Raw genomic sequence first — 15,222 nt, forward strand, 5'->3', positions numbered from 1 at the left:
TCCTTAGGGTAAAGGTTTGTTTGATCTTGAAGTGTATATAGCTATATTACAATACATATTTTATTTGCAAATTCTTTATTAATTGGAATATTACATAAATAGTATTTTCTTCTTTTGAATAAAACAAAGGATAATGACAATTTATGATTATATAATATTTTTTTAATCACGGATAATTTTTGTATTAGCGGGCACTTAGAATCATCACAAGAAGGCAATTAAAAAATGACATGGTCTCATTTTACAGGCTTCTGAATAAATAAACAAGAAAACGTCGGAAAAGTGACAGCGTATTATTAAAACGTTAATTAAAATGAAATTCTAGAATATACCTGAAGGTTAAGAAACTTCAAATCTCGCTGAAAATAATGAGAACGCCGGAGTAGCTGGCCACTCTGATTTCTTACGCTGAATAAAATATTTTGCTTTAGCCACTAAAAAGTATTTTGAAGAATTCAGGCAAAATGTTTTAAAAATTATAATTGCATCAAGATCAGTAATATTAAACACTATCCTTATAAGAGAGCAAAATTCGTTGTATTAATGCTTTAGCATTATCGTTAGCATTATTTGTAAATGATGCACCTGAATATGTGATTGAGCTTCTTCTTCTTCTTCACTAAATAAAGATAAAGAAATGCTTTCGACAAGGTTTGATGTAACCTACGATGTAACACACCTAAATTACGTAGGTCCGCCATCTGCCTATTTCTAAGGCTTCAGTCTCGAAATCAGCGTGCAGCGGGGTGGGAGCGGCGGCAGCGTACTAGACGGCTTAGCCATATAAATCTATATATTGGAACGCGCCGCCGTCGCTCCCGCCCCGCTGCCCGCTGGTTTCGAGACTGAAGCCTTATAGTACAAACTATTAATTATTATAGTAACATATTATATCACTCACTCAACATGCTCCTTGTACACGTCGAACTCTGTGAACATGAGCTCGACGATCTGGTGCTCGGAGGCGAGGAAGGTGTACAGCAGGCAGAGGTTCCGAGGGTAAGGCTGCGGGAAGTCAGGACTGCTGAATGTCCCGCGCTCCTTTCCGTGGGTCGACGAGAAGCGGATGCAGGAGCAACCTGGAATAGAAAAAAAATCTATATATTTTTTATACTTAAGATATATATTATAAGAGGGGGCAAACAAGCAAACGGGTCAACTGATGGAAAGCAACTACCGTCGCCCATGGACACTCACAATATAAGGAGAGCTGCAGGTGCACTGCCCCAGCCTCTTAAGGAGGATACGCTCTCTTCTTGAGGGTTTGTAAAATTAAATAATATTAAAGAAACAGCACGTGTGTACACATGCTGTTTCTTTATATACTGTATACTATATAGGTACTCTACAGAGTACAAGTGAAACTTCTGCCTAAAATCGCCACGGCCTCATAACGCAATATTATTATTATTGAGACCCCCTTTTTAGTACGACCTTAGAACACTCAACGCGCCTCAAGAAGTTTCTTTTAAAATTGACATCTTGGTAGACCAAAATATAAGTCTGTGCGAGGATTTGTCGTGAATAAACTTATTTAATAGGACTTTGGTGTTTTACTCTAATTTAAAACCTACAGACCGTATCCATAATATAAATGTGTAAGTACTTCTTTCAAAATAGTATTTTTATCTGTTTATCTAAAGTTCACTCGGCGTAACTGGGCGGTAGCGGTCATTGACTCCCTGTCAAAAACTTGTGATTTTCTATATAAATTGACAATAAGGTATCAGATGTTGTCAATCGCGGCTTTGTATAGAAAATGACAAGTTTTTGACAGGGAGTCAATGACCGCTACCGCCAAGTAACGCCGAGTGAACATCTGGTCATGGTATTCAAATTAAATATAATATTGACTCTTCTTACTTGTCTGTCGGAATTGCACCCACACACTTCTGTCACAATAGACAGAACGAACCAGACTATAAACAAACACCTTATTCTCGTCACGATCGCTTCCGGTATAGGAAACAGAGAAAATTACTTAGATACAGTTAACAAAGGTAAAACTTCATTACCGCTTGTTGCGTACAAACAGGCTTAGTATCGATGTTGCTAACTGAATAACTCGAATCCTAAACTCGGTAACTATTTAAATTTAATCGGAAACTTCCAATCGAATTAAAATTTGGAGGAAAACTGCAAGTTATTGTCCTTTTTAATTTTTATAGTTAATATTTAACGAAGGTGTATAAACAACAGAAAAAATATTTAATTTAATTAAGCCTGCGTTTCCACCAGAGATGTGTTGCGACTTGCGAGGAATGTGTTTTTGAAAACCAATAAAATCGCTTTATTGACGTGAGCTTACCGTAATTACACTCAGAACAGCGATTGTATTGGATCTTAAAAACATATTCCTCGCAACACATCTCTGGTGGAAACGCAGCCTAATGCTCTTAAAAAACAATGTAGTGTAAAATTACATAACTTTTTCAATGTATCAAACAAATTTGCAAGATTCTTGTGTATTTATTACTATTAATTCATAGAGTGGATTGTAATCCGCTCTATGAATTCTACTAAGGGGTAAATTTAAGCTGTTATCGAAGTGCGTCTCTATTTTTTCCCAAAACGCTGAATATCATTGGCTCTGTGCCTAAGGGCCAGGACCCGGTGCCAACAAACTTCACTATGAATTACTGACTTGAGATAATTTCAAGATATAAACGCCAAATGGTCAATATATCAAATAATCGGCCAAGTGCGAGTCGGACTCGCGCACGAAGGCTTCAGTACCATTATAGAGCAAAATTAGGCCCAAATTTGTGTTGTTTGTATGGGAGCCCCCCTTAATTTTTTATTTAATATTAATATTATGATTTAAAGTACATATAAAACTAAGGATTGTGTGAAAAATTCAAGTACCTACCTGTTGCAATTATTGATATAGAGCAAAAAAGGCCAAAAAAGTCACGTTTATTGTATGGGAGCCCCACTTAAATATTAATTTTATTTTGTTTTTAGTATTTTTTGTTATAGCGGCAACAGATATACACAATCTTTGAAAATTTAAACTCTCTAGCTATTACCGTTCTTGAGTTACAGCCTGGAGACATACAGATGGACAGATGGACAGACAACGAAGTCTAAGTAATAGGGTCCCGTTTTTACCCTTTGGGTACGGAACCCTCATAATGACTTTCAGTGCTTTTAAGTAAGGGAGGAAAGACAATATTATCTCAAGACGATGCCCGCAACTCTGTCGCGCCAAAATTCGTTTATAGCGTGAGCACTGTACATTTTTCCGGGATGAAAAGTATCCAATGTCCATTTCCGGGACTCAAAGTATCTACATACCAAAATATAAGCTTGCTTTTGATATCATTCAGATTTTAGGCAACCTCCAATATCGTCGGCAGTCATTACGATCTCGTCTTTCTGTAGAACGAACTCAATGCCAATAATTTAATTTTTATTACACACTACGAGTAGCTGTTGCCCGCGACTTATAGTAGATCACGTCCCAAGTATTATTTAATGTACAAAAATATTCAATGTACAGCATTGACTTTCCTACTATTTTATTATATGTAGATGTTCCGCGCGGCTTCGCTTGCGTAATTTAGGAATTTCACGTGACCGTACATTTTTCCGCAAATAGCCTATGTCCCTTAACGTGGTCTATTCTTCATGTTTGCCAAATAACATAAAAATTGCTCCAGTAGTTCTTAAGAATCTTAAGATAATAAGCAATTTCATATAATTTCCCCCGTTTATTCCACATTTTCCTCTATTTCTTCGCTCCTATTAGTTGTAGAATAATAAAATATAGCCTATAGCCTTTCTCGATAAATAGGCTATCTAACACTGAAAGAATTTTTCAAATCGCACCAGTAGTTCCTGAGATAAGCGCGTTCAAATAAGCCCTTTCAAATAAATTCCCCCATTTTTTCCACACTTTCCTCTATTTCTTCGCTCTTATTAGTTTTAGCGTGATAAAATATAGCCTATAACCTTCCTCAACAAATGGGCTATCTAACACTGAAATAATTTTTCAAATCGGACCAGTAGTTCCTGAGATTAGCGCGTTCAAACAAACAAACAAACTAACAAACTCTGCAGAATTATAATATTAGTATAGATACGAGTATAACCACAAAACAAGTTTTCTACATTAGCAACTAAGACACAGATATTATCAACCTTTGCAAATTAGTGTCACAAATATAAACCTAAAGTTGTGTATCCCTGGCGTATACTGGAGTGTGACGTACGACAGTCGAAGGAGGTCGAGAGGCTCGAGATTTGTCTACGTGCCCGCGTTAGTATTCCGACAGCTGTATCTCATAGCACGATAATATTACATGCGGCCCACCCGGAATCAGGAATTTCCAAAATATAGAAGCAGAATTTCGCATCTGAATTTTGAAAATGTCATTATGGCCACAATTTCTGACGTGGGAGAGCCATGCTTCGGCACGAATGGACCGGAGAAATACCACGGGCTCACAGAAAACCGGCGTGAAACAGCGCTTGCGGTGTGTTTTGCCGAGTGAGTGAGTTTACCGGAGGCCCAATCCCCTACCCTTTTCCCTTCCCTACCCTCCCCTATTCCCTTTCCTACCCTCCCCTATTACCTCTTAAAGGCCGGCAACGCACCTGCAGCTCTTCTGATGCTGCGAGTGTCCATGCGTGACGGAAGTTGCTTTCCATCAGGTGACCCGTTTGCTCGTTTGCCCCCTTATTTTATAATAAAAAATAAAAAAAAACTAGAAGACGGCCGCAACTCCGTTGCGCCAAAATTAATTTATCGCGCGGAAGCCGTACATTTTTCCGGGATAAAAAGTATCCTTTGTCTTTTCCCGGCAATTAATGTATCCCCATACCAAATTTCAGCAAAATCGGTTTAGCGTTTTGGGCGTGAAGAGGTAACAGACAGACAGACACACTTTCGTATTTAAAATATTAAAAAACCGCTCGTTCGCGCGAATGCCTGTAATTCGAGCTTAACTTTAAAGTAAGCTAACACTGGGTAACACGTCTGAAGATGCGAGGATATAACGACACAAGTCATAACCGAGCTACACTTATGGGGCCTCTTACACCCATATCGCGTTTAGGGTTAAACGATACAACTTCGGTGCTTCGCAATTAAGACGTTACCCACTTTGGTCATTTAACTAACCCGGTTAACGTGTATAATTAATTCTCTAGATATTAAGGCTCGATGCAGACGAACCACAATTAATCGTTTGCGACCGTACTTATTGCGTAGGACATATTTAAATACAGTTTCCTCTGTATTTAAATCTGTCCTGTCGAGAAAAATTAAGTAACTCGTGTTGGGCACGGAATCCTACAGAAACCGTCGTTTTATCGCAATAAGCCTTTGTGTACGACTCTATATTAATATGTGTATCAACTTTTGATAAAATCGCGCCAGGAGTTGCGTTTCCTACACTGTGCAACAAATATCAAAAATACAAACCAATTCTTCCAGTTTTAATAACATTGGTCTAAGCTGGTTGATTAAATCACTTTGACAGTAGCGAAAAATAAATAAAGTACTAAACACGTCGAAAACGCTTATACAAATGACGATGGCCAAATTATACCGGTCGCGGTTACTAGTGGCTAGTCTGTACTGATTCAAAGTTGTAACTGGAAAGTTAACATAACAACTATTGTTGCGTTTAGCTAAACGAAGGTAACTGGGCACGTGGCTAGTTAATGGTTAAAGTTTAATCGTAAAAGTTGAAAGTGTTTTCTAACTACTCTTCCTAACTCCATCTAAATTAATATCTTTCTCATTCTTTTATCTAATCTCATACTTTCGAGTAGAAGGTGAAAAGCAACATTTAGTAGAAGTTGAATTGTGTGGAATTTAATTTAGCTCAGAGCTTTGAACGAAAATTTCTATATTGCATTTAGTTCTATTCGACCAAAGAATTTCAGGAAAGTTTTAATAGTCTGCTAAACGATACCAAAGATAGTAAATATTTCACCAGAAACTATTTAATTAAATAGGTAATTTATATAAATAAACTAATCGGCTCCACTGTAAATTTTATTTTTATCAGAATTGTTAATTTAGATTTATAAACTACCGCAACCGACCGACCGATTATTGGGTAATCTATTATATCAACGGTGGGCTAAATCTATTTAAATTTGATCCCTTCAAACAAGGCCATTTTAGAAACCACCAGCTTGGAATAGGCCAAAAATTCAAGTCAAATTTCGTCAAGAATACACCTTGTATATTGCATAAATTTGGCACGAAATTTGAGGAGATGCACGTCTCTCATGCAGTGTCACGTTCATAAAATAATAATAGTAACATTTCCTGTTGCCGAGGCACAGCCGAGAAATTCTAAAGGGAAGTGGAAAATGAGAAACTTTGCGACTTTTTATTGCACTCTTGAATACTTAACTGCATTTTATTTTTCAATATTGAGCGTGTGACACAATTTTATCTTTCAACGAACACGAGTTGGCGTTTATTCAATTTTTTTTCGCTTTTGATGAGTGGAGTAGTGGTTTTTTTTTGGAAATATAGTAAAGGGGTTTTGAGGAAACAAAAAATCGACCAAGTGCGAGTCGGACTCGCGCACGAAGGGTTCCGTACCGTTATAGGCAAGAGTAGGGAAAAAATTGTTTTTCGTATGGGAGCCCCCCTTAATTATTTATTTTATAAGTAGTAAAGAAAACATAATATATAATTGAAGACTTTGTGAACATTTCAACTGTCTAAATAGTTCCGCTATGAATTATGAGCCAAAATGGCCAAAAAATCTCGTTTGTTGTACGGGAACCTCCCTTAAATATTTATTTTATTTTTAGTATTTATTGTTATTGTGGCACTAGTGTACACAATCTGTAAAAATTTCAGAAGTCTAGCTATAGTGGTTCTCGAGATACAGCCTGGAGACAGACAGACGGACAGACATCGAAGTCTCAGTAACAGGGTCCCAAAAGGTTAAACCTTTTGGGTACGGAACCCTAAAAATTACACAATGACATAATCAGGCATTTCATTAGTATTTATAGTTTTTTTAACCCCAAGCAAATAATATAGATCTCTCAGTTAATTAGTCACGTTGTGTCGTGACTTTGGATCTAGCTGGTTTAAAAGAATATTTAAATTAGTGGATTCGAAGACAAAAAGCAAAGTCCCATATGAGAAAAATTACACTTTCATTCTTTTGAAACGAACATTTTTCCTGCTTATTTAAATAAAAGAAAGTTAAACTTGTGAATCTAGTCTTTTACATTTTGTAGTCCAATTTGCAGTTGCGAAGTAGGTTACTTTAAAAAATTATAAAGCCTTGAAATGGGGAACCATTGCATTCCCAGAGGTCAAAGTATAAAGCAGTAAGTTTACCATAGAACCGAGCTCATTTAATAACTTTCCCGTCAGCATTTAATTTTTCCGTCATAGCTTAGAGCCATAAAAGTTTTTAATAGAAATATTTAATATTTAGCGTTACTTAAGTACTACGAAAAAAAATGAAGTTTAGTGAAGTTTCAGAACATATTAAAAATTATGTTTGCGAAGTAATAATTATTTACGAAATTGTAATATTTTTAACATTGTTATAATTAAACGTTTTACAGCTGATGGTGACAAGGTTGGCCAAGTAGGTAGTTGAAATTTTTATCAATATGTCCTCACTCCTCCATAAATCTGTTCAGAAATTTAATTCCTAAAGAAAGTCGCACATATTGCAATATACACTTCAATCTCAAAGGACATTACCGTATAATAATATTCATATTATGAGGAGGATGCCTTTACCTTCCGCTGAGAGGGGTTCCTGCTAAAACTATAATAATTAATTACTTACAATTTACGTGACATGTTAATGAATAATTCTAATAATTTTACTAATGACATCAATCAGTCAATTTGTTATAATAATGAATTACAATAATTTACCTACCTGACATGATAATGAATTCAATTATAATATGAATAATGTAATTAAAAATTTTTAATTTTTAAGATTTTAAATGGGCTTTGTTATCATTTATTAATATTGTTTAATGATTTTGCATGCGTAACAATAGATAAAATTAACATACTGTCTGTGTACTGAAATGTTACTGTAAAGCAAGACATAAAAGGCTTTTTATTTTATTTATTTTTTATTTAATATTCATATGTACGCAGAACATGCTATTAATATTATCATGTATATAATATTATTATTGAATGTTTAAATTAAGCACGAATAGATTAAAGATTGTAGGATAATTTTTAAATTGTCATTATTTACTTAAACATGTATTGCGAGAAAATGTCCTTTTGTGTCTGAGTTCAGTAGAAACATTTAGTTACTTTAAATAAATAGTTTATTGCCAACAGCTTAAAATGTATTGTCGGTAGTGGGTATTTGAATTATAGCCATCATTAACAATAATGATGTCGGTTGTAGCGTGTAGCCACCATGTTGCCACTGGCTGCACAGGTGGTAAGTAACGAGTTGGCGATTAAACCACTATACAACCGTTATCTACGTAATAAACAATCATTAAATTATTGTATGTAGCTTTATTATAATGTAGTGTAAATATACACATTTTGGAAGCCTGAGAGATTCTAAAATCAAAATATTCAAAGGGAGTAAGCTTTTTGAAAAACTATTTCTTAGAGGCGAAGAATTTACTACTCATTTTATTTTTGTTCTCAATCAATTGCTTTTATTCCAGCAATATTTTTAAATTCGTAAATTTTAAGACTATCCACAAGAGCGAAGTTTTTGTAGTTTGAGTGAAAATGAGAGATGGCAATTGCTTACCATGCGGTGATATACTCGTTTCTTTGGCAATATAAAAATAATTATGATTAAATTATTATAGGTCTACCAGAATCTAATGGCAAAAAATGGAAAAAAGAAATTGACGCTACCATTGATACTGGGGAAATTGGAGCAAAACGTTTCATACTTTTTTTCCTTATAGCGGCTGATTCTGTGTGTGATACATGTAAAAAAAATATCCATTGTTAAGAATATTTTTAGAAAAGCTCCCATCCAAATTCGCCATGAAATTCTGGTAGACCTGTACTTACTTGGATTAACTGCCTGCCCTTCGTCGACAACATGTATCGTCAGGTGAAGCAGAACCAGCAGCGTTGCCGATAACTGAAACAAATAAAAGAATATCCATAACACCATAAGCTTCTCATAATGTAAAAAAATATTCACTTATTATATGAATGTGTATAGTACTAGATGACGACCGCAACATAGTAAAAGGAGGGGAAGTAAGTTATCTTCATACAATGGCACCGCGCGCGGCTTGTATGTGTGCGCCATAGTATCAATGCGTCGCCACGTACGGCACACAACAAAATCTCGGCCAGTTTAGCTTCGTGGGTACCGCCGAGATTTTGTTGTGCGCAGTACGTGGCGACGCATTGATACTATGGCGCACACATACAAGCCGCGCGCGGGGCCTTTGTATGAAGATAACTTACTTCCTCTCCTTTTACTATGACCGCAACTCTGTTGCGGAAAAAATCGTTTATCGCGAAGGAACCGTACATTTTTGGAGTTAAAAAGTATCCTATGCCCTTTCCTGGAACTCAAAATATCTGCATGCCGAATTTCAGCAAAATCGGTTAAGCGGCTTAGGCGTAAAGAGACAATCAGACCGACACACTTTCGCATTTTTAAAAATTATATTAGTATGGATGTGTGTCAGTTTATTCCCTCTTTACGCTTAAATAATTATTGTACTGATACAGATGAAATTTGACATGGATATACTTTTCGTCCTGGGAAAAAGACATAGAATAGGATTATTCTGTTCCAAATGATGATTACACAGGGCTACGAAGTTGCAAGCACTTTATAGTGATATTGAATATTTTTATAATTTATATTATAGTTGTGTGAATTAAGCAAAATATTGTACCCAAATGTTATTAAGTAATAGTATTATCAAATCCACAATAAATTAATAATAACAAATGAATTACGGGCCTCCTTCGTTATCCTGTTATCCAGTGTCACTGTACGGCGTTTACAATTTGATTATCAAAGATTTAATTACTCCAACAACATTACCTCCTATATACAAGCTTGGTTTATTACAAAATTCATATTACAACAAAGAGCCTGTCGGAATTTCTCAATATCCTCAAATTTGTCAATACCTAGTATTTTGCAGTTGCTTTTCCAGCAACTTTGCTCAAGTGACCACTCTACGCAAGGTTTTTCTATACCAAAAGAAGCGTAAGTTACTTGTAACAATAATAATATACGGTACGGTCTATATAGGCATTATAAAGACGTTTGAAATTATTTCAGATTTTTTATATTTTCTGAAATTTTCAGACTTACTTGTAACCTAACCTAACGATTCAATACAAACATAAATTTTTAATTTTTTCAGTTTTGTAATGACTCCTTTTTATTTATTGTTAATTTTTTGTCGTTCTTGTGCGTATTTTATAATGGTGGGTTTTTGTCACTTCAAAATGAGTAAATAATTCTCACTCTTATATCTACAACAAATTTATTTTAAGATGGCAACATTTAAAAAAAAAAATTAATTATTTAAAGTATTGGAATTTGTCGTTATGAATATTTTCAGGAAAGGTAACATTCCAATTATTTGGCAAATATTTTTCAAGAGTTCAAATAAAATGTTATAAAGAAGTACCAGAAGTACTCTCCATTAATTATTACATGTCAAAATAATAAAAAATAATTTTGCGTATATTTATTATTTCATATATATATTATACGAAATTTTACTTTATATTTCTAACCGTTCAAGCGATTTTGTGGTATGGAGATACTTTGAATCTGAAGAATTACTATCAAATATCCATTTTCAAGACCAAATTGAATACTTTCTTTTTTCTTGGAATGAAAACCAGTCTGGAATGAATGAATGAATGGAATGAAGAAAATGTATGGATAAAAAACACTTTTGGTTCAACAAAGTTCAGGCAACATATTCTATAGTATTATGTATATTCAAAAATCCAAGTCATAAAAGATAAACTTTAAACACCAGTTGTTTGTTAGCAAAAGGAAATTCCCTTCGAGAAACTCTTGGAAAATTCTAAAAATATTTTACTTTTGGTAAAAAGATTTAAGTAATCCTATCTCTATTCGTAGACAGGAGTAGAATTTTAAAACACCTTTGTCTACGCCCAACGCGAGACATCACTAGCGCGACCATCCCATCACTAGCGCGTCGATCCGAACGCTTGCGTTTCCGCCTCCGCGCCGCCATCTTGTCAATGAATCGAACCTCAAGAAGATATTTTTCAATAAGTGTAAATCTTACATATTAACATATGAATAAAAGTTGTAAATTTACTTGTAGACTGGTTTTGTGTGCAAATTAGTATTTCTACATAAATCACGCTTCCTAAGAACAAACATTTGGCGACCGTTTGGATCACGAATCTGCAATCCCGGGAACTATACCTGACGCTGCACGTCTACTATTGGCTTTTCGTTGATGAATATCAACCTATATTGTGGAAGGAGCCTGCGTGTATGCTGCCCGGCCGATAAAAAGCTAAGTCCTATCCTATAAAAATATCCAAATGTCCTACTTCTACACCACCACCTCGTGGCCTATCATAACTTAGCCTTGTTTTTGCCTATTACATGACCTATTTCATATAATTCCGTTTGGTAAATAAATATTTGTCTGCATTAAATATTATTTCATCGAATAATTTAGCTCTTTAAAACAATGCACGGCCGTTTTACAATACATTCTTGCATTTTGAAATTTTGACATTTCTTTGGATTTGTTTCAAGTCTTGCATTTTGTTTGCGCCCCCGAATGTTCTGCCTTTGCACTGCCTTGTTTTGCATGTTATATACCCCGGTTTGGGCCGACTATTTCAGCGCAAGAGGTGCCCGTGCCCATCTTTGTGGCCAGTGCCCAGAAAGGAGTACTGTGCCTGCCCACGAGTCCCGAGCGTGCTTCCCACACCCGACGCTTCACGTCGCACGCCGCTTGCTGCCCCCGTGCTTCGCTGACGCCGATGGAGTGACGGTAACTGCAGACCAGAGGAGCGTGAGATCTTTTAATTTATTGTCTGCCTATTATATATTTATTGTCTGCCTATAACTCTATAGTTACAATTATTATTTCATATTCAATATACTCTAATTCAAGTGTTTATTTCATAATTTGAATTTCACAATGTCTGCGGAACTCACAACATTAATTACAAAGCGCGCTAGTATAAGAGGCAGATTAACTAAGTTTGAAAACTATCTTGATTTATTACAAAAAATGCCAACTTTAAGTGAGTTGCAAGTGAATGAGCTATCATTAAAATTGCAAACATTTCATGATTTAAAAACAGAATTCAGTTTGCTGCAAGATCAAATCGACCAAATAAATTTTGATAATATTGATGATGAAGTTGATGAAAGGGACAAGACAGACTCACATTTCATAAAGGTGATTGCTTTAGCGGGAACTATTTCTGACAAATACAAAACTATACAAAATCAATCAGAGTCTGGCTCTGGCTCATTTCCTAGTGTTCATCGGCCACATCATCAACCAAATTTTAAACTTCCGCAAATACAAATTGGTAAATTCAACGGAAACTATTCCAAGTGGCTTGATTTCCGGGACACTTATGTATCTTTAATTCATGAGAACGACAGCTTGTTGCCTGTCCACAAATTTCATTATCTCAATTCATATTTGGATGGTGAAGCGGCCAGAGTCCTATCTAATCTTGAGGTCTCCAATGCGCACTATCAGGAAGCTTGGGACCTGCTATGCCAACGTTATGATAATAAACGCTATCTGACTAATAACCATCTCAATTCTTTATTCAATATAGAACAAGTGCAGCGGGAATCAGACAAGTCATTGAGATCTTTAGTTGATCAAGTTAATAAGGACCTCAGAGCGCTGTCCAGTTTAGGCCATCCTACTCAGCAGTGGGACACTCTGATTATCCATATTATCACAAATAAACTGGACTATCATACAAAACGCGATTGGGAAGAGCACCGCAATTCTATCAATGATATGCCTTCTCTCAGCCTGTTGACTAAGTTCTTACATGACCGAGCCGATGTGTTAGAATCCTGCCATACTAAAAAACAATCTTATAATACAAACTATCATGCTATAAACAATACAAACAAAAACGAGCGATCTTATAAATCATTTTCGTGTACCACACAAAACAATGATGATAATGGCGCGAAAATTCAAACACCCTGGGTATGCAATTATTGTTCGGGTGACCATAGTATTTACAATTGTTCAAAATTTCTATCCCTATCAGTAGAACGACGAAAGATGGAAGTGATGAAGTTAAAGCTGTGCCTAAATTGTTTAAAAAAGGGTCATTCACTCAGAGAATGTCGTCGAGGTCCATGTCGTGAATGTCGTAAACGACACAACTCACTGCTTCACATTCCACTTTCGCAGCCTGGAGGCTCGAGCATCTCTGCGCAGTCAGCTCTCAGCGCTGACGACAATGATGCACCAGCGCAGGGTGTTTCTGTCAATTTTTCAGCCTCGCAGACTGCCTATCAAGTTTTACTGTCCACGGCTATAATCAAGGTAACCAATCCTCACAATAACAAAAAATCTACGGTGCGATGCCTCTTAGACTCAGGCAGCCAAGGCACATTCTTAACTAAGGCGTTACAACAAAAACTCGAACTAAATTCTATCCCCACAGTGCCTATTAAAATTATGGGTGTTGCAAACATCCCATGCGGCTCCATTTCAGAACGAAGTGTAGTTCGCCTGAACTCTCTCTGCACTGACTACAATGTAACGCAAGCCTGCGGCGTACTACCTGAGCTCACCGATAATGTACCTAAACAATTTATCGATAAAAGGTATTTCAATCTCCCGCCTAAATTACAATTGGCCGATCCTACATTTAATATCTCTGCCCCAGTCGAGATGCTGATAGGCGCAGACCTATTTTGGCAAATTGTGGGCAACGAACAGAGGTGTCTCGGTGCTAACTTACCTTACTTGAGAAGTTCACAGTTAGGCTGGTTAATATCTGGCCCTATATTTAGTAACGGTGAACCAAGGAGCATTAAATGCAATTTCTCAAGGACCGACACATCTGACAATCTCAACGAGAAAATTTCTAGATTCTGGGAGCTAGAAGAACTCCCCAAGAGGCCACTGCTCAGCAGCAGCGAGAAGGAATGCGAGCAACACTTCAATACACACACTTCTCGCCAAGAAGACGGCCGTTTCATTGTAAAGCTGCCATTCAAGGACACACTGGACAATTTAGGCGATTCCTACTATCGAGCCAGGCAAAGATTTCTATCACTAGAGAGAAAATTTCGCAAAGAGCCAGAACTCAAAAAAGCTTACTCTGAATTTATAGACGAGTATGTAGAGCTGGGCCACTGCTCGCCCGTGGAGGGCCGGCCACCGGATGCGCGCCGCCACTACCTGTGCCACCACGCTGTGCTGCGCACGCAGAGCGAGTCTACTAAGCTGCGCGTCGTGTTTGACGGCTCCGCGCCCACCTCCACCGGCGTCTCCATCAACGATATCCAGCACACCGGCCCTAAAGTACAAGATTCTATCTTTGCTATTCTATTACGTTTCCGCACGCACAAGTACGTACTAGCCGGCGATATAAACAAATTCTTCCGCCAAGTCCTTGTCCACGAAGACGACAGACAGCTACAACTGATTCTATGGCGTGAAGATGAAAAGAAGCCATTAAAGACAATCAGACTGAATACTGTCACGTACGGCTTTGCCAGTGCAAGCTATCTAACTACAAAATGCTTATGGACACTAGGAGAAGAGTGTCGAGATGAAACAATAAAACAAATCATTCAAAAGGATTTTTACTGCGATGATATGTTGACCGGCAGCGACACGAAAGCAGATCTATTACACATTCTGAATGCAGTCACCACTCACTTAAAATCGGGCTGCTTCAATCTGCGGAAATTCAAGTCCAATGCACCTGATATTTTCCCCATCTCGACGGTCGACTTGCAAGGAAAATTGAGCTTGAGTGACGCCTCGAGCGCGCTCGGCTTGGGCTGGACTCCACAATCAGACGAGCTATACTTTACTATCGAAGCTCCGACCTCTGGCTCGCTAGAAAAATTTACAAAGCGAACAATACTATCGTCAACATTCAGTATCTACGATCCACTCGGCCTCCTGTCGCCGTGCACCGTTCAGCCCAAACTGCTCATGCAGCAGCTGTGGCGGCGTGGGCTGGACTGGGACGTGCCGGTTCCTGACGATCTACAAAAGGAATGGAAGAAAATC

At 37.0% G+C, this 15,222-nt stretch overlaps 1 protein-coding gene across 1 annotated transcript in view; it reads right to left on the minus strand.

Annotated features, from left to right (window-relative positions):
• LOC121740578 (suppressor of lurcher protein 1-like) overlaps window positions 1-15,222 on the minus strand; it is a 362,163-nt gene that overhangs the window by 244,574 nt on the left and 102,367 nt on the right. Inside the window, exons 3-4 of the mRNA XM_042133313.1 lie at window positions 9,014-9,086; window positions 902-1,079 (exon numbers count right to left, since the gene is read on the minus strand). Coding sequence (XP_041989247.1) covers window positions 902-1,079; window positions 9,014-9,086 — 251 coding nt within the window. The remainder of the gene's footprint in view (window positions 1-901; window positions 1,080-9,013; window positions 9,087-15,222) is intronic.

Source organism: Aricia agestis, chromosome 3 (genome assembly GCF_905147365.1).
Source record: "Aricia agestis chromosome 3, ilAriAges1.1, whole genome shotgun sequence".
Classification (NCBI taxonomy): domain Eukaryota; kingdom Metazoa; phylum Arthropoda; class Insecta; order Lepidoptera; family Lycaenidae; genus Aricia; species Aricia agestis.